Source organism: Rutidosis leptorrhynchoides, chromosome 4 (genome assembly GCF_046630445.1).
Source record: "Rutidosis leptorrhynchoides isolate AG116_Rl617_1_P2 chromosome 4, CSIRO_AGI_Rlap_v1, whole genome shotgun sequence".
Taxonomy (NCBI): Eukaryota; Viridiplantae; Streptophyta; class Magnoliopsida; order Asterales; family Asteraceae; genus Rutidosis; species Rutidosis leptorrhynchoides.
Window position 1 is genome coordinate 420338579 of NC_092336.1, and position 23916 is coordinate 420362494.

At 31.6% G+C, this 23916-nt stretch overlaps 1 protein-coding gene across 1 annotated transcript; it reads left to right on the forward strand.

The window, feature by feature from the left end:
* Positions 1-328: 328 nt before the first annotated feature.
* LOC139844216 (uncharacterized) lies at positions 329-3894 on the forward strand. The gene is made up of 8 exons (XM_071834437.1): positions 329-345; positions 458-547; positions 1013-1258; positions 1346-1475; positions 1591-1677; positions 2161-2445; positions 3075-3239; positions 3326-3894. Exons 3-8 carry the CDS (start codon positions 1025-1027, stop codon positions 3526-3528), a joined length of 1104 nt encoding a protein of 367 aa, XP_071690538.1. The 5' UTR covers positions 329-345; positions 458-547; positions 1013-1024; the 3' UTR covers positions 3529-3894.
* The last annotated feature ends 20022 nt before the right edge of the window (positions 3895-23916 follow it).

The following is a 23916-nucleotide window of genomic DNA, read 5'->3' on the forward strand; positions in this document are numbered from 1 at the left end:
TGGCTTGATTTTTAATCAGATTTTCGGGCTCTTTTATTTTCAAATTAAATTTTTCTCACTTTGCTTTTTATATTAGTTTCGTTTAAGATCAAAAGTAAAAACTTCAATATAATTTTTTGATGGCAAATTATTGAAAGTCTATTTCCATTTTCAACATATAAATCACAAATCCATAAAGAGTTAGGGTATACAAGTTTGCGTATTTTCTTTATATACGTAATTTATTATATTTATTATTTTTTATAAAATATTTTAAATATCCACATCTAATTTTACTTCATCCAACATCATTTATGTCTTTTTCCCCGAAATGTCCATGTGGGGGGATATATCATCTCCCAATTCGTAATACTGATTTTATATTTTAATATTTTCAAAATTATGTTTTCTTTTTTATGTGATGCAATTATTTTAGAACTACACCTAACTTTATAAATTTACAATTTTCTCTTCATAGTTCTTGGGCCACCCGAATTTCAAGAAGAGGAACACTGTTACAGAAGTTACTGTTTCAACTGTTCTTGGCCACCTGAATTGCAAAATCCAGGTAATATGTTAACCAATTTCTATAATTAATTGTGTTATTTTAATCAAGACCCATATCTTTTATTCGTTAAATTTAGCATCTTTTGTATTTATTCTTCAAGTTTTTTTGTTACAGCTGAGGGTAATTAGGTTATACTGTTTGGTTCTTGATTTAAAATTTTCATATACCCATGTCTTGTTTTTTATGCAATGATTAAAAATGTTATGACTAATCTATACGTTAAAATGCAAGGTAGATAATTTATTTGTTTGGTGTTAAAGATATAGCAACCATGGGTTTGATTTAGGAATTTAGGGTTTTTTTTTTTTATACTTTATTAAATTTGGTTATACATCAGCAACTTAACTGTTGATAAATATGAAATTTCATGAATTTAGGTTAATTTAGGTTTTTTGGTACTTTATTTAAATTTGATTATACATCAGTAACTTAACTGTTGATTGATATAAAATTTCATGAATTTAGGTGAATTTAGTAATGGCACATTTATACAAAAGCCGACTTCAAAACTATGCCCAAAAGCGAAACATTCCGTTCCCTACTTATGCGTGTGAGATGCAAGGGCCGCCCCATGCTCGGCAATTTAAAGCCAATGTTACAATTGATGGAAACGTTTTCCATGGACTCGAGTTTTGCAGCACCTTAAAAGATGCAGAACACGCAGCCGCTAAAGTTGCCATCATGTCATTATCACCCGATGGCGAACAAGAAGTGTGTTTCTTAATCTGTATTGTATATTGGCACCACTCTTAATATTTATATTTATATTTTTTTGTTTTAAATATTTGTGTGTGTCAGGATGATTGTTTGTACAAAAGTTTGCTACAAGAATTGGCTCAAAAGAAGGGTCTTCATCTTCCGGTTTACTCAACAGATAGAACTGGATTACCGCATATTCCATGTTTTACGTCTACCGTCCGAATAAAAGGTTATGGTCACACCCACTTATAAAATAGTTGTGTTGTTTTGTGACAATTTCAAGAATCTGGTTTATGAAGGTAACACTTATATTGATCATAAATTTTTGATTTGTTACTAAGCAGATGAATGTTTTGTGGGACAAGATGCACGTACTAAAAAGCAAGCGGAGATGAATGCTGCAAAGGTTGCTTATAATGCACTGGCCCAAGGTATTGAATTAAATTTATGATGATGCATATATTAAAGGTTCACAAGTTCATGTTAATGAAATTAGTAATATCTTGCTGTGTATCCACTCACATTCTAAACTTTAACAAATTGTAGTTAGATACGTTTGCGCTGTATCAGATTGATGTAGAAATATACAAATAGCTTAATAGGAAATGGGTCAAACGAGTCAATAGCTGCCCAGAGTGTATTTTAACACATAAAACCTCCTCAATCACTGTATTTACAATTAATGAAACAGTATCATATTTGTGATCAAGTTTGTCATTTAAACAGAAAAAAAATGGACAAAAAACATTTTGACATGTTACTAGACAGTTGCATTGATTGAGCTGCTAACCAACCCGTTTACCTTACCTATTTTGCCACCTTCAGTGCACATCAGTTCTTGGCTTGGCCCAACTAATTGAAAATAATAGTTACATAATGACATAATTGTACTTTGGTTTGCACTTTATCCTTAGGTGGACCAAGAGCAAACAATGCAATTGGACCAAACGCAAACATCACAACTGGAACAGGAGCAAGCATCGCGATTGGACCGAGAGCAAATGGAACAGGAGCAAATAATGCAACTACTGTCTCTAACGTTCATACAGTGGGAACTTCTAGTTTAAAATCATCCTGTTTGCAGACAGTTTCGCCAAAAAAAATTGAACCAACCCTCGTACCGCCCACTAGTAAGATGCAAACAACCATCAACGATCAAACTACTTTATCAGTAGAAAATGAATCTGAGAAAACTGAAGGTGATTATTATTTTTTGTTCATATATGTGAGTGCGTGCGTGCGTGCGCGCACCACAAAAAAGGGCGAGAACTGCGAGAACTTTTAATTTACAAAGATTTTCACATGTGAGTGAGTAGATTGAATCACCCATAAATGTTGATGGAGAGTAAGAATGAACATAAAATAGTTTGAAAAAACTTATATTTTACCTATTTAATCAAATATATAGTTCTTCGTTCGTTTGTGAACATGTGAACATTTCATCTAATCAATAATTTAACATGTTTTTTTGTGGTAATGAACATATGTTTGTTAATGATATGAGCATTAATTAACGTTTGCATGTAGTTTGTTGCATTTAAATGCATAAACACTATGAAATTAAAAAGTTCTCGCATTTTTTGTGGTTCTCGTTTGAACCTGCCCTTACATATATATATTTATAGTAATAATGTTCAACTACATTTAATAGTTACATTTGCATTTTTGCAAATGGTGAAACTTTTAAATTTTGTACATACAATAAAAACTTGTAAAGCTGGACAAGTACAATAGTATTTTGGGTTAAATTTGATACCTTATTAAATTATTAAAGACTTTACACTTTCTTATCGATTTAGAAATGTTAATAACCTTTCATCTCTTGTAGGTTATCTAGATCTAAAAAATTTCCAAAATGCTATTGAGAGGCATTCCATTACCTCGGTACCAGCTGTGTTCCATCAATCGCAGCCCAAAGCCACACCGAATGTTACTGATAATTTTGCAAAATTGAGTATCCAACGGGAAAATATAGTAACTCAGGCCGATAAAGGTACATGTTCTTGAATTGTAAATTTGTAAATGGTATGTTTATTTGAGCTTTTGCTAACATCATATCAAATTATTAACTTATCTTAGCATTAGGTGCAAATGGAAAAGTAATTCAACCGTCTATCAATGAAGCCACATCCAACTCAGTTGTGGATTCAAGTCCTGCCAGGCCACACTCGACCAAGATTGTGATTCGACCGCACGTGCCAGGCATGACGTATGATGGTCCGATCCATGTTTCTGATGACGAGTGGGTGGCTATGAAAGTGAACGTTTATGAAGAAGCATGATTTGGATTGTATAACATCCATAATATCAAGTTAGTCTTATAGTTTTTGTTTGGTCATTTAGTCCTTTTGGATGTCTTTGGTATTTTAGACATGACAACTATTGGACCATGAGGTGAACCTATAGTTCTAATGTAGTTATATTAGCAGTTGTTGGTCTTAAAATGCACAAACCTTCTAATGTTGCTGTTTCAAAACAATTTTCAGTTACTTGGAACCGTTTTCCAAACATTTCCTGGCAACCCTCGCAAGGAGTTTAGGGCCTCAACCACAGGCAATCTTGTTTTAGAACAATTTTTATAAGCTAATATTCACCAGTAACTAGTTTTCTCCAAATATATTATATATTATCATTTAATATTGTCCAATGTTTTGTTTCCCTAAATATTTCAGGGTTCATATTTTTGTACTTTAACCACTCATCAGATATCACTAACCACCTTGGTAAACATGCATAGATTATTTTTCACTTCAGTTTTTAGATCGAAACCTACGTGTTAATAAAAAATTATAGCCAACTCGGTTCTTACCTACAAGATATCCAATAAGGTATGGTTGGCATCTACTAATTGGCTAATATCCTCTTTCATGTCTTTAACAGTTAGACTATTCGTAACGATAACAATGCTTGACAATTCATCCGTCAGTTGATGTGCAAAACTGACGAAAACTAACAGAATTTACAGGACGCCAATTTTGACGGACCTTGCGTGTCATATTTTACCACGTCACCTTACCAAATATTTGACATAAAAATTTGACACAAGGATTAAAAAAGGTCAAAAACTGACATTGTCATATCACAGGTAGATTGCACTTTTTGGTCAAAAAGTGCATAAACTGCCCGTGATATCACAATCACGGTTACAAATGATCTTAAATGACCAATTTTAATGATGACAGGGAAAAGTGGTGTGTTGAGGGGTGAGGTGGGGTGGGGTGCATGGCGCTGACGTGGCAGACGTGCTAGTAAACTGGTAAGACCATTTGTATAGGATCCCACGTGGAGATAAAGCAACGCTGACCATCAACCTAACACAACGTTGGAAGTCGTGTTTTTTTGGCGTAGGGAGAAGCAACGGCTCGATACATGTGGCATCACCTGATTCGTAATTTTAAGCAAGTAATTAACAATTAATTAATTCAAAGTCAATGTAATTTTCAACTTAATTCTTTTATTGAAATAATCTCAAAGAATCACGGTTATCCTTTGGTGGAATAGATAACCGGTTGCTACAGATTACACCTATATAGCTTTCGAACGTCTTAAGCTTATACAATGTTTGGACACTATCCACACCACTAAAAATTACAATAGTGGAATTCAGCTATATATAGAGATCCAAAAAACCGTGTAAATAATCTATTGTCTGTTGGTACAAAGGATGTTTGTACTTCACTCGACAACTGTGTCAGAGAGCACATGACTCTCTTTCCTCTTCGGTAGTTATTTGCAGGAACACCCAAGATGGTTGGACATCATATTTGAATAAACAAATGGAATGTTGGGTTCGCTAGGCGTTGACAAAGTGTTAACCATATTGAGCATGGGTTAACCTTCTACATTCCTTAGTTGTCTTGTAATATCACTTGTTATCCGCCGACATGTAACATCCCGCATTTTTCCGTTAAATTATTTTAACGCCCGTCTTTTTATTTTAATAATAACCTTCGTATCTAGATTCGTATCCTCCGTTAGCTAACATTCTTAATATTTTCATTATCGGATTATAACGTCTCCCGTACTCTCGTGTAATTCAAAATAATTCGTTCGGTTAATTCCCGCACCCGACTACAAACTTGAGGGACCAATATTGCCAAGAGACCAAAGGTGTGACTAGGTCAAATGGTCAACACCTTCCTCATCCATTCATTCATCCACCTTTTTCTTTCTTACTTACTTCCTTTTTCTCTCAAGAACACAAACATGAATTCATCATCTAAATTCGGTTTAGGGAGCTAGCAACAAAACAAATTACATATTTGGAATCCTCTCTTCATCCTCTACAACTTGATACTAATTTCATCTCATTTGGGTAACTTTCTAAAATCACTAGATTTTGTGTTCTTGATGTTTTTGAATTATAAAAGTGTTAATTAGTGTCTATGGCTCAAGCCTAACATGAATATATGATTTACTTGCTCGATTTGTTGTTTTGAGTAACTAGTATGAACAATTGAAATGGGTGTGCTTAATCTTTGATTTTGGATGAGTTAATGTTGCTAAATTGTTAAAGTTCATGTTTTAATTAAGTTACTAGTATCACTAGCTTCAATTTGATGTGTAGGTTGCTTTAGAAAACTTCATAAACTTGATTATTGATTTAGTGAACTTTGGGTTGGGGTTTGATGAACTTGAAATGAACTTTTGATGCCTTAAATGACATGGGATGTTGTTAGTAAGTGTTTAGTTGTATTGCATGTTTAATTATCTTCTAAACGGCATATCATATGTGTAACTTGGATCACCGAAACATGAAATGAGATTTATGAACTTGATTGTGATAAATGATGAACATTAAATGCGGTTTTGGTTGTTGTAAGTGGTAGATTGATTGATGAAATATGCTTAGTTATTTTCCTCGTCAAAATACCTTCCCGATGATATAAGATACATGTTTTGGTTGTTTGCGGGTCATAAATTGGGATTGTTTGAGTTTTGGTTCGTGCATTTCTTTGTTGCAGCAAAACAGGGTCTGGATACAGATCTGGACGCCGTCCAGATTATTGGACGCCGTCCAGTACTTCAATGCTGGACGCCGTCTAGCAAATCTGGACGCCGTCCAGTTGCACTACCAGATTCTGTTTTGATTTGCCATTTTACGAAAAATGTTTACTATGCTTCGCACCTCCGATTCACATGTAACTTGTTCTAACATGCTCATATATGATTAAAAACCTCAGAAAAATAGTTCGGGACCCGACCCGAACGTGTTGACTTTTTCGTTGACTTTGACCCGATCAAAGTTGACTTTTAATCAAACTTAACCAAATATTTGTGCAATCGTTCTAACATGCTTTTATACTTGTATCTTGCATGAAACTTGACAACTTGACTCACATGCTATATATATTCGAGTCGTAACGAGCCATAGGACTAATTGAACACATTTCGCCCGACCTTGTGTCGTAATCGGTTAATTGATACAACTTACTTGTTTAGGTCAAGGCTAAGCAACTTTCATGCACACGTTTACTTTGTGAAGTACATTTATACTCGTGCATTCGAGGTGAGATCATAGTCCCACCTTTTCAACAACTTTTTATACTTTTAAATTGTGGGCTGAGAAACATATACTTTGTTACATTTTGTACTACTTACTTTTATGTTTTGAACACAAGTCCGATGAAACAAACATTCCACAGCGAGTTTAGAACAAAATCCTCAATTCGATTATCATTAGCTACACTTGCCGATTGTAAGCGAGAACTTATGTTGTATGGATCCATATGGGTTTGACAAACCCTCATTCAGACGGTTCGCTACCGTTTACGAATGAAATATATTTTCAGAAACAGTGTATGTTCTAACACTATTGTGATGGGGTTCTATGGAAGAAATGTTAAGCATTGATAATTGGGTGCTCACGAACCTATTTTGGAATGAAAACTATTTGGATGATCAATTTTATGGGAATACTAAATCTTGTGGTTCAAAAATAACGTTTATTACTACACTTATGATTTCACCAACGTTTTTCGTTGACAGTTTTCAATATGTTTCTCAGGTTCATACTTGGCTACTTGATACATGCTTCCGCACACTTTGATTACTTGCTTGGAGTCAAGCATACATGCATACGCTAGGGATAGCGCTTTTGGATTCAAACTTTAAGCATACATACTTTCGCTATTTATAGCAAACCGTGATTTTAAACTAATTATGTCGCAAGTTATTTCAGTTACACTTTATAACTTTTGCAACTTAAACTTGTTGTCGATCCATTTGGTAAACTAAACTTTGCAAGTCTTGTACTTTTCAAATGAATGCGACATAATTTTGGTCAAACGAGTCTCATATAGAGACTATGACCACGCAATGGGACCTAAGTAGCGGCGTCATCAATGACGATTTTGTCGGGTCGTTACAGATGGTATCAGAGCGTTGGTTGTAGGGAACTAGGATATGCACTAGTGTGTCTCACAGAGTCGTTAGGACGCATTAGTGAATCTAGACTACAACCGGATAGTTAACCATTGCATTCTGACATACATTTGCTATAGATAGCACTTACTTGACTACTTATGCATTATACTTGAATCATTCTTAGGCAACTCCTTAATGGTACCAAACTTTCATCATACGAATCGGTATTCTGCCACTTTCTGGTAACCCACGTTAATTACAAGATTCATACACGAAAGGATGACAACGACCTCATTAGTCACACTTGTTCGGGAACTCTGTCTCCCAGATTGTTATTCGCCACCGTTTCAACTTACTATCGGGGTCACACCGGTGTTCCTTACTATCTACCACTTCTTGTTACTACCATCACTACTCTAGGTGAGTATCGTCATCACTATTTATCACTACGGTTGCGTACTATTCGTTATCATGATTCGTTACACTCCTCGTACCGGAATACATTATTGTTTGACTCGAATCGCTTGGACGTGAACAATCATTTATACACTTCCCTCGGGGAACGCTTCTTTAGAGTTGCACTAATTCTTTCGATTCAATACGAGTCACGTTAGAGACATCGTTACACTTTGTTCATTTTAAAACTACACGATTATACGAACTTGAATCTATGGAGTGATGTGGGAATGGAGGTATGAGTTAGCGTAATATAACGACACTCGATCAACGTGGTTATATTACGGTAAGTCATACCAAAGTTCTAATGACTCGTGATGGTGATTGGACTCGATCAACCTAATCACCACCATGTGCCATGTACATGACTTCATTTTTCTTGTTTGAACATCCGAAAACTCCGAGAATACTGATAACAACCATACCCGGGACACATCTTCGATTAATGTCGAACCATATTTATGCTTCCAAATGAATGGCAAATTCTTTCAACATCAGACGTATGTTACACGTGTATACTATCTTGTTATCGCACAGTTTTATCGACGAACTACAACATGCTTGTTATGCTCACATCAAGGCGGAAACTTCTCTCGCCTTACACTCGTACTTCCGTATAAGGAAATCTTTTATCTAAATTCTCAATGGAGGGTTAGACTCTTCACGTTATACTAGTATTCACCACGAGGGTGAATAGTCCTAATGAACGTTTTTCGAAAACCGATAAATCTTCCGCGGCGCGAAATTCTTGAGAAACAGAAACTCGTTCCAACAAACGTTTTCAGGTCCTAACAAGCTTGTTCAAATATATCTTAAGGAGATATACTTCGATTCGGATCGAGATCCTCATTTCACTTCTAGACTTACAAAAAGTCTCGGGACCACGTTTAGACATGAGTACCGCACATCAACCACAACCCGACGGACCGAGCAAACATACGATTCAAACCTTGGAAACCATAATACGAATTTGCGTTATCAACTTCAAATTTACTTGAGAAAAGTAGTTGCCTTTAGCCGAATTCTCTTACTACAATAATTTTCATTCGAGTATTAACACCACACTTTTCAAGGACCCGTATAGTCGCAATTGTCGTTTTCTTAAATTGTTGAACCGAAGTAGGTGACAAGCAAACCACCGGACCCAAACTCATTCATGAAACAACCGAAAAATTATTCAATTTCAAGAAAGGCTCAAGACGGTCCGTAGTCGCCAAAAGAGCTACAGCGATGTTGGACGTAAACATTTCAAATTCCAAGTGGGTAACCGCGTAACGTTAAAAGTCGCACCTTAGAAAGGTGTAATCCGTTTCGGGAAACGTAGAAAGCTAAATCCGCGATATTTTGATCCTTTTAAAAATCTTGGAGCGTTTTGGACCCGTTGCTAGCCATTTAGATTTTCCGATTCATTTGAGCTCCGTTCATCCTACATTCTATGCATCAAACTTGAAGAAGTGTCTTGCCGGACAAGAACTTGTTATTCCTTTTGATGACCATACTATCGATGACAAACTTCACTTCCTAGGAGAACCGGTTAAAATTTTGAATCGTGAAACCAAACTTTAAAACAACGTAAAATCCTGAATGTCAAGGTTCGTTGAAATGCTCAAGGAAGTACCTTCACTTATCCGTAGAATTGACAACGCAAGATCTCGAGGGAGAAACAACGACTACTACTTCCAACTAAATTTCGGGACTAAATTTCTTTTAAGGTGTAGGTAATGTAACATCCCGCATTTTTTTCATTAAATTATTTTAAAGCCCGTCTTTTTATTTTAATAATAACCTTCGTATCTAGATTCGTATCCTCCGTTAGCTAACATTCTTAATATTTTCGTTATCGGATTATAACGTCTCCCGTACTCTCGTGTAATTCAAAATAATTCGTTCGGTTAATTCCCGCACCCGACTACAAACTTGAGGGACCAATATTGCCAAGAGACCAAAGGTGTGACTAGGTCAAATGGTCAACACCTTCCTCATCCATTCATTCATCCACCTTTTTCTTTCTTTCTTACTTCCTTTTTCTCTCAAGAACACAAACATGAATTCATCATCTAAATTCGGTTTAGGGAGCTAGCAACAAAACAAATTACATATTTGGAATCCTCTCTTCATCCTCTACAACTTGATACTAATTTCATCTCATTTGGGTAACTTTCTAAAATCACTAGATTTTGTGTTCTTGATGTTTTTGAATTATAAAAGTGTTAATTAGTGTCTATGGCTCAAGCCTAACATGAATATATGATTTACTTGCTCGATTTGTTGTTTTGAGTAACTAGTATGAACAATTGAAATGGGTGTGCTTAATCTTTGATTTTGGATGAGTTAATGTTGTTAAATTGTTAAAGTTCATGTTTTAATTAAGTTACTAGTATCACTAGCTTCAATTTGATGTGTAGGTTGCTTTAGAAAACTTCATAAACTTGATTATTGATTTAGTGAACTTTGGGTTAGGGTTTGATGAACTTGAAATGAACTTTTGATGCCTTAAATGACATGGGATGTTGTTAGTAAGTGTTTAGTTGTATTGCATGTTTAATTATCTTCGAAACGGCATATCATATGTGTAACTTGGATCACCGAAACATGAAATGAGATTTATGAACTTGAATGTGATAAATGATGAACATTAAATGCGGTTTTGGTTGTTGTAAGTGGTAGATTGATTGATGAAATATGCTTAGTTATTTTCCTCGTCAAAATACCTTACCGATGATATAAGATACATGTTTTGGTTGTTTGCGGGTCATAAATTGGGATTGTTTGAGTTTTGGTTCGTGCATTTCTTTGTTGCAGCAAAACAGGGTCTGGAACGAATGAAATATATTTTCGAGAAACAGTGTATGTTCTAACACTATTGTGATGGGGTTCTATGGAAGGAATATTAAGCATTGATAATTGGGTGCTCGCGAACCTATTTTGGAATGCAAACTATTTGGATGATCAATTTTATGGGAATACTAAATCTTGTGGTTCAAAAATAACGTTTATTACTACACCTATGATTTCACCAACGTTTTTCGTTGACAGTTTTCTATATGTTTCTCAGGTTCATACTTGGCTACTTGATACATGCTTCCGCACACTTTGATTACTTGCTTGGAGTCAAGCATACATGCATACGCTAGGGATAGCGCTTTTGGATTCAAACTTTAAGCATACATACTTTCGCTATTTATAGTAAACCGTGATTTTAAACTAATTATGTCGCAAGTTATTTCATTTACACTTTATAACTTTTGCAACTTAAACTTGTTGTCGATCCATTTGGTAAACTAAACTTTGCAAGTCTTGTAATTTTCAAATGAATGCGACATAATTTTGGTCAAACGAGTCTCATATAGAGACTATGACCACGCAACGGGACCTAAGTAGCGGCGCCGTCAATGACAATTTTTTCGGGTCGTTACACGACACATGCCCTTTTATTTTCAACTTATATGTAGACAATACAAGAAACAATTATGCTTGTAATGGAGCATAATTTATCCAAGTGTTGTGTGTTGCTTCAGCCCGTTGCTGGTTAAATAAGAGTTGAACATCTTTAGCATCTTCAACTTCTTCACCAATTGTGCTATGTCTAAATGGTTAATATAATTAATATATAAGAAAATGGTAATAATTTCTAAATAATGAATAACTTGTGAGTTATTTTTGAAAAACAAAAGTGGAATTTGAAATTGATCTTGATACGAACGTCAAACGTTAAAACTAAGCATGTACTGGTTAAACTTTGGTTATCAAGGTGATCATATAATGATGCGCATAGTTACACATCTATTTGCGCAATATCAGAATAGTGCGCATTGCCCAATAAAATTGCGTAGGATCATATCCATGCGCTGGCTGACGCGCCATCTAATCATGATCAGATAATATGCCCACAAATGCTGGTCGTGCGGTTCGAACATGGCACCATTATATTTGCACGAATAAGGCCAGAAATGTACTATGGAGACACTAAAGAAGAAAGGACGCATGTGGCAGCACGATACGATCCTGACATCGCAGGCCGAACAGAAAAGGACAGCATGGTATAAAGGAGACAACACTAAGATAATGGCATCACTTTTACAGCTTCTTGGAATAAAAGGACAGAGACTACAATGTGGCACCAACATATCTTTTTGTCCCCATTACGTGGCACTAAGGGACGAAAGCTTACAAGTATAAATAGGAGTAACTTGAACGAGAAACAGAGAGAACTCTGGAATTACATACCATATCACCTACAAGAACACTCTGAATTATATCCCTTCACAGCTAACCTGCACAACCGGAATAGCTCCCTCTTACACTCAGCGATTTCAGGTAGTGCACATGACGTAAATCCTAGCATCGCTCTTGGGCCATCAACTCCGGTTAACCCGAATGATGGTGGATTACGTTTAACTTTCACAACATGAGAGCATCCAGGAGGACTCATGTTGAATGTCATGATATCAAACAGGTGAAAGGACCCGTTCATATACATTATAAACGATTCACAATAGTTGATTACGTTGCGAGGTATTTGACCTCTATATGATACATTTTACAAACATTGCATTTGTTTTTAAAAGATAATCTTTCTTTACATCGAAAATTGACAGGCATGCATACCATTTCATAATATCCACTATCCAACTATAAATTGATTTAATAATAATCTTTGATGAACTCAATGACTCGAATGCAACGTTCTTCAAAATATGCTATGAAAGACTCCAAGTAATATCTTTAAAATGAGCAAATGCACAACGGAAGATTTCTTTAACACCTGAGAATAAACATGCTTTAAAGTGTCAACCAAAAGGTTGGTGAGTTCATTAGTTTATCATAAATAATCATTTCATAACTTTAATAGACCACAAGATTTCATATTTCCATTTCTCATAAACATACGTCCCATGCATAGTGACAAAAATCATTCATATGGATTAAACACCTGGTAACCGACATTCACAATTTGTATATAAGAATATCCCCATCATTCCGGGATCCTCCTTCGGACATGATATAAATTTCAAAGTACTAAAGCATCCGGTACTTTGGATGGGGCCTGTTGGGCTCGATAGATCTATCTTTAGAGTTCGCGTCAATTAGGGTGTCTGTTCCCTAATTCTTAGATTACCAGACTTAATAAAAAGGGGCATATTCGATTTCGATCATTCAACCATATAATGTAGTTTCAATTACTTGTGTCTATTTCGTAAAACAGTTATAAAACAGCGCATGTATTCTCAGTCCCAAAAATATATATTGCAAAAGCATTTAAAAAGGGATTAATGAAACTCACGCATATAAATATTGTAAAACAGTTAATAAAGCATTTGCATGTATTCTCAGCCTAAAAATGTAAAGAGTAACAGGGATTCAAATGAAACTCACCATTTGTATTTTGTAGTAAAAATACATAATACGACATTACACAACTGAACAATGCAGGGTTGGCCTCAGATTCACGAACCTATATCATTTGTATATTTATTAATATTTATAGTTGTAATTGAACACACATATATATATATAAATGTATTAGTTATATTATTTATATGTAAATAATATATATATATATATATATATATATATGTATATATATATATGTGTGTATATATATATATATATATATATATATATATATATATATATATATATATATATATATATATATATATATATATATTTTATATGTTCATTTTGTATATAAAGATATTAAATTTTGTTATGTTATATGTGTTAAATATGTATATTTATGTATGTATTAAGTTTGTTTATCAAAACAGTAGTTTTATTATACTAAGTTAATGTTAGTAAAAATAATGATAATAACATTAATAATATACATATGTTAATAATAACCCTATTAGTGATAGTAACAATGATATTAATAATAGTAGTTGTAAGAATTTTAATTTTACTGTTTAAGATAGTTATGACATTGATGATTTACTAATAATAATAATAATAACTCTAAACATAATAATAATAACACAACACTTAGTGTTAATAATAGTAATATTCATACTTGTATTTATAATCAAAATAAAATTGATAATACCTATACTAGTAGAAAAATGATTAAAATTATATTTTAAATGATAATACTATTAGTAACAACATTAATAATGATAAAAATCATATTTATAATTATAATGAAGTTTTCTATCAAAATATTTATATTAATAATATTAATACTCTTAATAATTATAATATTTATAATAATAACAACAATAATGATAATAATAATGATATTCATATTACTTAACAATTATAATTATAATGCATGTAATAATGACATTAATTATTGATAACAATAATAATAATAGCAATAATAATAATAATAATAATAATAATAATAATAATAATAATAATAATAATAATAATAATAATAATAATAATAATAATAATAATAATAATAATAGAAATAAATTAGCAATGTATACCCTTTTAAGTCTTTGAGTAAAAAGAATAGCTGCAGACGGGACTCAAACCCTAGACTCCCTCGTACACTCAATCACTCCCTAAACCGTCCGTCCATATTTGATTTTCTGTTATAACCCCAATCGAAAACTATTTAATCTGTTTCTGTTTATATCCCAATGTCTCTCCTTCTTCTCCAAACCGTAGTCGACCAAAAATCCCACTCATCTCATAATAAGTTCCCTAATTAGTTTTAGGCTTTATTACCTATCATAGAAATATCTATCATTGATGGATTGGTAAAAATAAAAAATAAAAAAAAATTAACAGCCTCCTGCTGTTCGTAATACAAAAGAAAAAAAATTTGGATTTTGATTTCAGGAACGTTTTACACTATAATTATAAAATGAAAAAATCGTCACTAGAAACTATTAGAATCATCAATTGAACTTGAGATATCAAAATAAACTCGAATTTTTACCAAGAACAACTCTGTTGACTTTTGAGTTTTATCTTTGGCTTCGAAATTCACATTGAATAATAGGAATTGAAAGACAAGATTTTGCAGGAAGATTAGATAAAGGATTCCTAACCCAATGGAATTGATACATTTTGCAAAATAATTTAAAATCGAGTTTTTGATGTTTTGGGTCAAGAACAGGTGTTCGTGCCTTTTTTCTGGGTTTTTCTGTTTAAATTTGAGGAATGAAAGCTGTAAGGGATTTTTGGGATTGAGAAGGATAATTTAAAGTTAATTTGATTCCATATTACTGAATGTGATCATGGTTTATAGTATATGGGAGTCGACAGGAACTATTGTTCCAGTACTGAAATATATATAAAAAAAATAAAAGGAAAATTGATAGATACAGATTTTTGGAGTTATATTTGTGTTTGGAATCTGACTGTACGATTAGGAGACCATAAACAAAAAGGTTGCACAAATTGAAAGATACAGGTAACAACTCCTTATGAATTATATGCTATTTTGTTTAATTTAAATTAATAACTAATATATATTAATAATAATAATAAATATTACAGATTTCCTAAATATCTATATCTGTATATATTGCATAAATATATATATATATATATATATATATATATATATATATATATATATATATATATATATATATATATATATATATATATATATATATATATATATATATATAGTTGTATATACATATCACAGTATTTGTATATTAATTATATTTATTTATTTTTCTTTATAGGTTATCATTAATCTTAATATTAAGTTTAACTTTAATAATAATAATACTCTTTAATATTAAAATAAGAAAAAAAATTTATAATAGTAATATTACTAATAATAATGATAATAATTACCAATAAATGCATAGTTATAATATTGTTAATAACAATGGTACTAATAATACTAATATTATTAATATTCATAATACCAATAATAATAATACTTTATCAATCTATATATATTAAGTTCACATCTATAATTTATTATAACATTAATATTGATATTAATATTGGAAGCAGTAATAATATTATTATGTAGCCTATATTTATATCTATTTATATCTGTATTATATATATGTATCATTACTTATGTAATATATATTATATATTAACTTTCATTGAATATTTATTATTTATGTAATACCATTAATAATAATTATACAAAATATATAGTTTTATTATTTAACAAAATTTTTATCTTGTGTAATACATTACATAATTAACTCAATTGATTAATTTGTATTTTATCATTTCGATTTATTATTTAAATTTATATTTATAATTATTTACGACTATTGTTCGTGAATCGTTGGGAATAGTAAAAGGTCACTGAATACATGAACACAGTTTCAATTTTTTTTTTTGAGATTCAACATTACAGACTTTGCTTATCGTGTCGAAATCATATAAAGATTAAGTTTAAATTTGGTCAAAAATTTCCGGGTCATCACAGTACCTACCCGTTAAAGAAATTTCGTCCCGAAATTTGAGTGAGGTAGTCATGGCTAACAATAAAAATGTTTTTATGACGAATATGAGTTGATAAATTGAGTTTTATCATTATTGAGTAATATGGATAAAAATAACTCGATTATTCGAAGAGTACGAATGAAGCTATCACCAAAGAGTGAAATAGAAAAATAAAGATTCATCTTAACTTTTGACAGAGTCAGGGTTGAATTCAGGAATTCAAGGGATTTGAAGAAAATTTTCGAAATCTAACAGATTTGATTCTTCGACGAGTAAGGAAATTAAGATCTCTATAATTAATGCGGAAATCTGCCTTAATTTCTCTATCAATTATTTCACTATAAATTAACTTCTTCCGTTTCATTATTTTCCACCACTCCCATTTTCTATACTTTCATTCTTAATTCTTACTTCTAAAAGATTTTGAAAATGTTTCATCCAATTCTAATCATTGATATTTTCCTAATTATCCTTTCTGTCATCCTTCTTTTTAATCTTCCATCAGAAAATCTGTTTACTTCTACTATTGCCTTGGGGGGATACTATTCTTAATTATACCGTGTCTTTATATTTCTATTCGTATTATTATCCACGGGTTGTAACTTCTGTGTTGTTATTGGTTTTTTATATCTTCCCTTATATTTCAATGTCACTGCCTCCGTCTCCAATAATTATTGTCATCCCCAGTTAATGCGCTCTCTTATTTGCTGCGATTTATACCCCTTTTCTATTTCGGAGCTTCATGCTTTTGTTTACTTTTTGCAAGTAACGGTCCAGAATTCATAGGTATGGAGTTTCGAATTATCATAATATACAAGGTAGAAAGGAAAGATAGTAGCACGATTTGTTTTGTCAAATTACCTGAATCGCTGAGAATAGAACTATCAAGAATATATTTTCTTGATATATTCAGAAGTTAAGTAGAATGAAAGAGTTATGTAACATGGCACATGATGACGTTATAATCTGTGAATCATCATGTTCCATTTAGAAACTCAGCATGACTTACTGTAATATAATCACGTTGATCAAGTGTCATTATATTATACTAACTCATGCATCAGTTCCCAACATTACTTCAATAACATTCATATTTTAAGCTCAAAAGTTTACAGAATATAGAAACTAACAGTTTCTATATGATGTAACACTGATATCAGGAAGAGATTAATGATTTCAGATAAGAATAGTTATAAAAATATCTCCAGAAATATGGAGGATATTTATAATGAAAGATACGATAATATCTCGAAATATCTAAGATCAGAGGATGATAGAAACTATTATCTGCAAGGGTTTAGAGTAAGGAGCAAGATATTCACTAAAGACTTTAGCAGACATTGAATCATTTGGATTCTTTGAAGTCAAACTTATTCTTTGTGATTTGTCCACGGCTTTCCTCCTAGTTTCTCATAATCTGCTTTTCGGTACTAAATTTTCTATTGAATGTTTTCAATATAATGATACACAGGAAGCACGAGGAGGTATATAATTTCGAACGAAAATATTTATGACAATATCCTTAGAAATATCGAAGATATTGATGATGATATTTTGGAATTTCTAAGTTCGATGGTTGATGGAGAAAGGTTTTTCGCAAGATTTTAACATGACTTCGGAGCAAGATATTCTCTAAAGATTTCAATGGATCCAGAATTACCTGAATCCTTTGAATATAGGGTTTGGTCTTTGTATTTGTCCTTGGTCTCCTTCATGGGTAGCTCAATCTATTTTTCAATACCCAATTTTCTATCGAGTGTTCCTAACACTCCTTTCTTTATCATCAAACTTTTGGTCATTTAGACCATCTACCATTTTTCTGTTTCCTCTGCATTTAATGCTATGATATCTGAATCATCGGTTATTAATCCGAGGTGGTTTCAGGAAAATTTTGTTTTTAGATGATTAAACGCTGATGGTAATATGGTGGAATATGAAAGGTTCCCTGGTAACAATAAAAGAGCACGCGTATATATCAACGTTATAATAAGGTTGTTTCGTACGAAAAGTCGAAGTTGTCTTGCTGGAGCTGTGACAAAACTGGCTATCTCGAACAGCAGATGCAAAGTTATTTTCGGTAATAATAACGCTAAAGGAATTAGCACAGCTACGTGTTAAACGTTTACTCAGGTTTCGAGTGTTTTTAGGTGCATAACTATATGCATCAATCTTTTCTCCCGTAAATGAAGTGCGGTTGGTTCATCCTCTCGATTGAGGTGTTTTCAAAAATTATGAAAGGTTTGAACGCAGAATGTAATCGTGAAGATACAAATGATGTTTAAGACGAAATCAAGTGGCAACTTGAAGAATTGTTTAGTTTCATATGTTATAATCAATATTGTAATTCATTTTAGTTGTCCAATGTTATTAGTCCACAGTTGACAGTCCAATAATTCATATATAGTTTAATATATAATATTCGAATTAATACGTGTCGTGACCCGTATACGTCTCGGACTCGATCACAACTCAAACTATATATATTATTGTAGAATCAACCTCAACCCTATATAGAGAACTCGATCATTACTGCATATAGAGTGTCTATGGTGATTCCAAATAATATATATAGATGCGTCGATATGATATGTCAAAACCTTGTATACGTGTCCCGATATTTAAAGTGCGTAAAATAAATAACAGAAAATTAAATAACGATAAATAAAGTGCGTAAAGTAAATAACAGAAATTTAATGACGATAAATAAAATGGTGAGAATGTAAATTGCGATAAAATAAATTGCGATAAATAAAATGTAATCAGTTAGCTAGGAACAGTTAGCTAGGATTTTGTTAGCGTGGATTCTTAACAAAATTTCTCATAGTTAATTTGTTTGTTTCTAACAAATTTTATTTTGTCCAATGTTTTCTTCATTATGCCACTTGTCGAATTCTGATAGGTCGAAATCCAAATATGAAATTGAATGAAAATGGTTATTCTGTGATGAACGGATTCGTATAGCTGTGGTTGTAAGTAGGATAGTAAATGACTGTTGAAATAGATTCGAAGAATGTACAGTGTAACTTATTAATGCGAAATCTAAATATTCCTCGGGTATTACCTACCCATTAAAATATTTTCACCATTAACAGTTTGTACAATAAAAATTTTAATTAAAATCTTTATGAAAACATATATACATATATATTTTCTTCAGACGTAATTATGGATTTAACGAGTCAATGTGATATTAAACTCATCAGATTTACGGCTAGAACTAGAGTACATAATCTCTAAAATATTAGAGATTACATAATCACCATGAAGGACGAAGATAGTTTATGTAGAACGATTCGTAAAACGATTCGTAGAACGATGATTACGCTTGAGGTATAGATTGCGAGGTTGAGACGTGTGATGATGTTGTTGTTGTTGGTACTCCTTGGTATCCATGGTGCGTATGACGTTAATGTTCGAGGTATAGATTAAGATGTTGAGGTGTGGGATGCGGATGTTGATGTTGGTGGTGGTGATGGTACTGTTGACATTGGTGGTGGTACTGGTTATGCTGCTGGTGCTGCTGTTGGTGTTTGTAATCTTCGCACCATATTCTCTAAAGCCACTACCCGAGCGCGAAGCTCGTTGACTTCTTCTATTACACCGGGGTGATTTTCGGTTCAGACTAGCGGATAAATATAATCTAGAATTTAGTATAGTATATAATCGTGGCGAGATACTCTGGAAATGAGAGAAAAGATGGTGTTTCGAACAGGTTCACCGGTAAGTGCTTCAGGTTCTTCGCCAATAGGGCAATGTGGCGGATGGAAAGGATCACCTTCTTCTTGTCTCCAATGATTGAGGAGGCTACGAACCCATCCCCAATTCATCCAGAATAGATGATGACTGATTGGTTGATCCATTCCGGTCACACTGCTTTCGGAGCTTGAGCGGGATTCCATTTCGAAATCCGAGTGACTTGAACTAATGACGAATTCCATTTCGTACGATTGAATAAAGAATTTTTAAATATGAAATGATTTTCTGGATAACGGATGGTATTCTTAATTACATAGAATATCCATATATATAGAACAAAAGGTTTCGTAGATTACGGAGGAATTTACGGGATACGCCAGGTAAGGTTTACAGTAACAGATACGCTAAGATATGAATCTTGTCTATACACTATTTATGCAATCAATGCAGCAAGACGTGTCTAGACTAAGAATGATAAGCAGATAATTTTTGACACAAAATGATAAGCAAAACTTTTTGACATGCAGACCAGGTCGAAGTCCAGACTCACTAATGCATCCTAACGACTACTAGTTAGACACACTAATGCAAGATCTGGTTCGCTACGACCACCGCTCTGATACCAACTGAAAGGACCCATTCATATACATTATAAACGATTCACAATAGTTGATTACATTGCGAGGTATTTGACCTCTATATGATACATTTTACAAACATTGCATTTGTTTTTAAAAGACAATCTTTCTTTACATCGAAAATTGACAGGCATGCATACCATTTCATAATATTTACTATCCAACTATAAATTGATTTAATAATAATCTTTGATGAACTCAATGACTCGAATGCAACGTTCTTCGAAATATGCTATGAAAGACTCCAAGTAATATCTTTAAAATGAGCAAATGCACAGCGGAAGATTTCTTTAACACCTGAGAATAAACATGCTTTAAAGTGTCAACCAAAAGGTTGGTGAGTTCATTAGTTTATCATAAATAATCATTTCATAACTTTAATAGACCATAAGATTTCATATTTCTATTTCTCATAAACATACGTCCCATGCATAGAGACAAAAATCATTCATATGGATTGAACACCTGGTAACCGACATTCACAATTTGTATATAAGAATATCCCCATCATTCCGGGATCCTCTTTCGGACATGATATAAATTTCGAAGTACTAAAGCATCCGGTACTTTGGATGGGGCCTGTTGGGCTCGATAGATCTATCTTTAGAGTTCGCGTCAATTAGGGTGTCTGTTCCCTAATTCTTAGATTACCAGACTTAATAAAAATGGGCATATTCGATTTCGATCATTCAACCATATAATGTAGTTTCAATTACTTGTGTCTATTTCATAAAACAGTTATAAAACAGCGCATGTATTCTCAGTCCTAAAAATATATATTGCAAAAGCATTTAAAAAGGGATTAATGAAACTCACGCATATAAATATTGTAAAATAGTTAATAAAGCATTTGCATGTATTCTCAGCCCAAAAATGTAAAGAGTAACAGGGATTCAAATGAAACTCAATATTTGTATTTTGTAGTAAAAATACATAATACGACATTACACAACTGAACAATGCAGGGTTGGCCTCAGATTCACGAACCTATATCATTTGTATATTTATTAATATTCATAGTTGTAATTGAACACACATATATATATAAATGTATTAGTTATATTATTTATATATAAATAATATATATATATATATATATATATATATATATATATATATATATATATATATTTATATGTTCATTTTGTATATAAAGATATTAAATTTTGTTATGTTATATGTGTTAAATATGTATATTTATGTATGTATTAAGTTTGTTTATCAAAACAGTAGTTTTATTATACTAAGTTAATGTTAGTAAAAATAATGATAATAACATTAATAATATACATATGTTAATAATAACCCTGTTAGTGATAGTAACAATGATATTAATAATAGTACTTGTAAGAATTTTAATTTTACTGTTTAAGATAGTTATGACATTGATGATTTACTAATAATAATAATAAAAACTCTAAACATAATAATAATAACACAACACTTAGTGTTAATAATAGTAATATTCATACTTGTATTTATAATCAAAATAAAATTGATAATACCTATAGTAGTAGAAAAGTGATAAAATTATATTTTAAATGATAATACTATTAGTAACAACATTAATAATGATAAAAATCATATTTGTAATTATAATGAAGTTTTCTATCATAATATTTATATTAATAATATTAATACTCTTAATAATTATAATATTTATAATAATAACAACAATAATGATAATAATAATGATATTCATATTACTTAACAATTATAATTATAAATCATGTAATAATGACATTAATTATTAATAACAATAATAATAATAATAATAATAATAATAATAATAATAATAATAATAATAATAATAATAATAATAATAATAATAATAATAATAATAATAATAATAATAATAGAAATAAATTAGCAATGTATACCCTTTTAAGTCTTTGAGTAAAAAGAATAGCTGCAGACGGGACTCGAACCCAAGACTCCCTCATACACTCAATCACTCCCTAAACCGTCCGTCCATATTTGATTTTCTGTTATAACCCCAATCGAAAACTATTTAATCCGTTTCTGTTTATATCCCAATGTCTATCCTTCTTCTCCAAACCGTAGTCGACTAAAAATCCCACTCATCTCATAATAAGTTCCCTAATTAGTTTTAGGCTTTATTACCTATCATAGAAATATGTATCATTGATGGATTGGTAAAAAAAAAAAAAAATTAACAGCCTCTTGGCTGTTCGTAATACAAAAGAAAAAAAATTTGGATTTTGATTTCAAGAACGTTTTACACTATAATTATAAAATGAAACTTGTTTAAAATCGTCACTAGAAACTATTAGAATCATCAATTGAACTTGAGATATCAAAATAAACTCGAATTTTTACCAAGAACAACTCTGTTGACTTTTGAGTTTTATCTTTGACTTCAAAATTCACATTGAATAATAGGAATTGAAAGACAAGATTTTGCAGGAAGATTAGATAAAGGATTCCTAACCCAATGGCATTGATACATTTTGCAAAATAATTTGAAATCGAGTTTTTGATGTTTTGGGTCAAGAACAGGTGTTCGTGCCTTTTTTCTGGGTTTTTCTGTTTAAATTTGAGGAATGAAAGCTGTAAGGGATTTTTGGGATTGAGAAGGATAATTTAAAGTTAATTTGATTCCATATTACTGAATGTGATCAAGGTTTATAGTATATGGGAGTCGACAGGAACTATTGTTCCAGTACTGAAATATATATAAAAAAAATAAAAGGAAAATTGATAGATACAGATTTTTGGAGTTATATTTGTGTTTGGAATCTGACTGTACGATTAGGAGACCATAAACAAAAAGGTTGCACAAATTGAAAGATACAGGTAACAACTCCTTATGAATTATATGCTATTTTGTTTAATTTAAATTAATAATTAATATATATTAATAATAATAATAATAAATATTACAGATTTCCTAAATATCTATATCTGTATATATTGCATAAATATATATATATATATATATATATATATATATATATATATATATATATATATATATATATATATATATATATATATATATATATATATATATATATGTATATAGTTGTATATACATATCACAGTATTTGTATATTAATTATATTTATTTATTTTTCTTTATAGGTTATCATTAATCTTAATATTAAGTTTAAC

Excerpts from the sequence above, each read along its gene's own strand:
- LOC139844216 (XM_071834437.1), top strand. The coding sequence starts at position 1,025 with ATGGCACATTTATACAAAAGCCGACTTCAAAACTATGCCCAAAAGCGA. Across the intron at positions 1,476-1,590 it reads GTCTACCGTCCGAATAAAAG|ATGAATGTTTTGTGGGACAA; the intron begins GTTATGGTCACA and ends GTTACTAAGCAG. Across the intron at positions 1,678-2,160 it reads TTATAATGCACTGGCCCAAG|GTGGACCAAGAGCAAACAAT; the intron begins GTATTGAATTAA and ends CTTTATCCTTAG.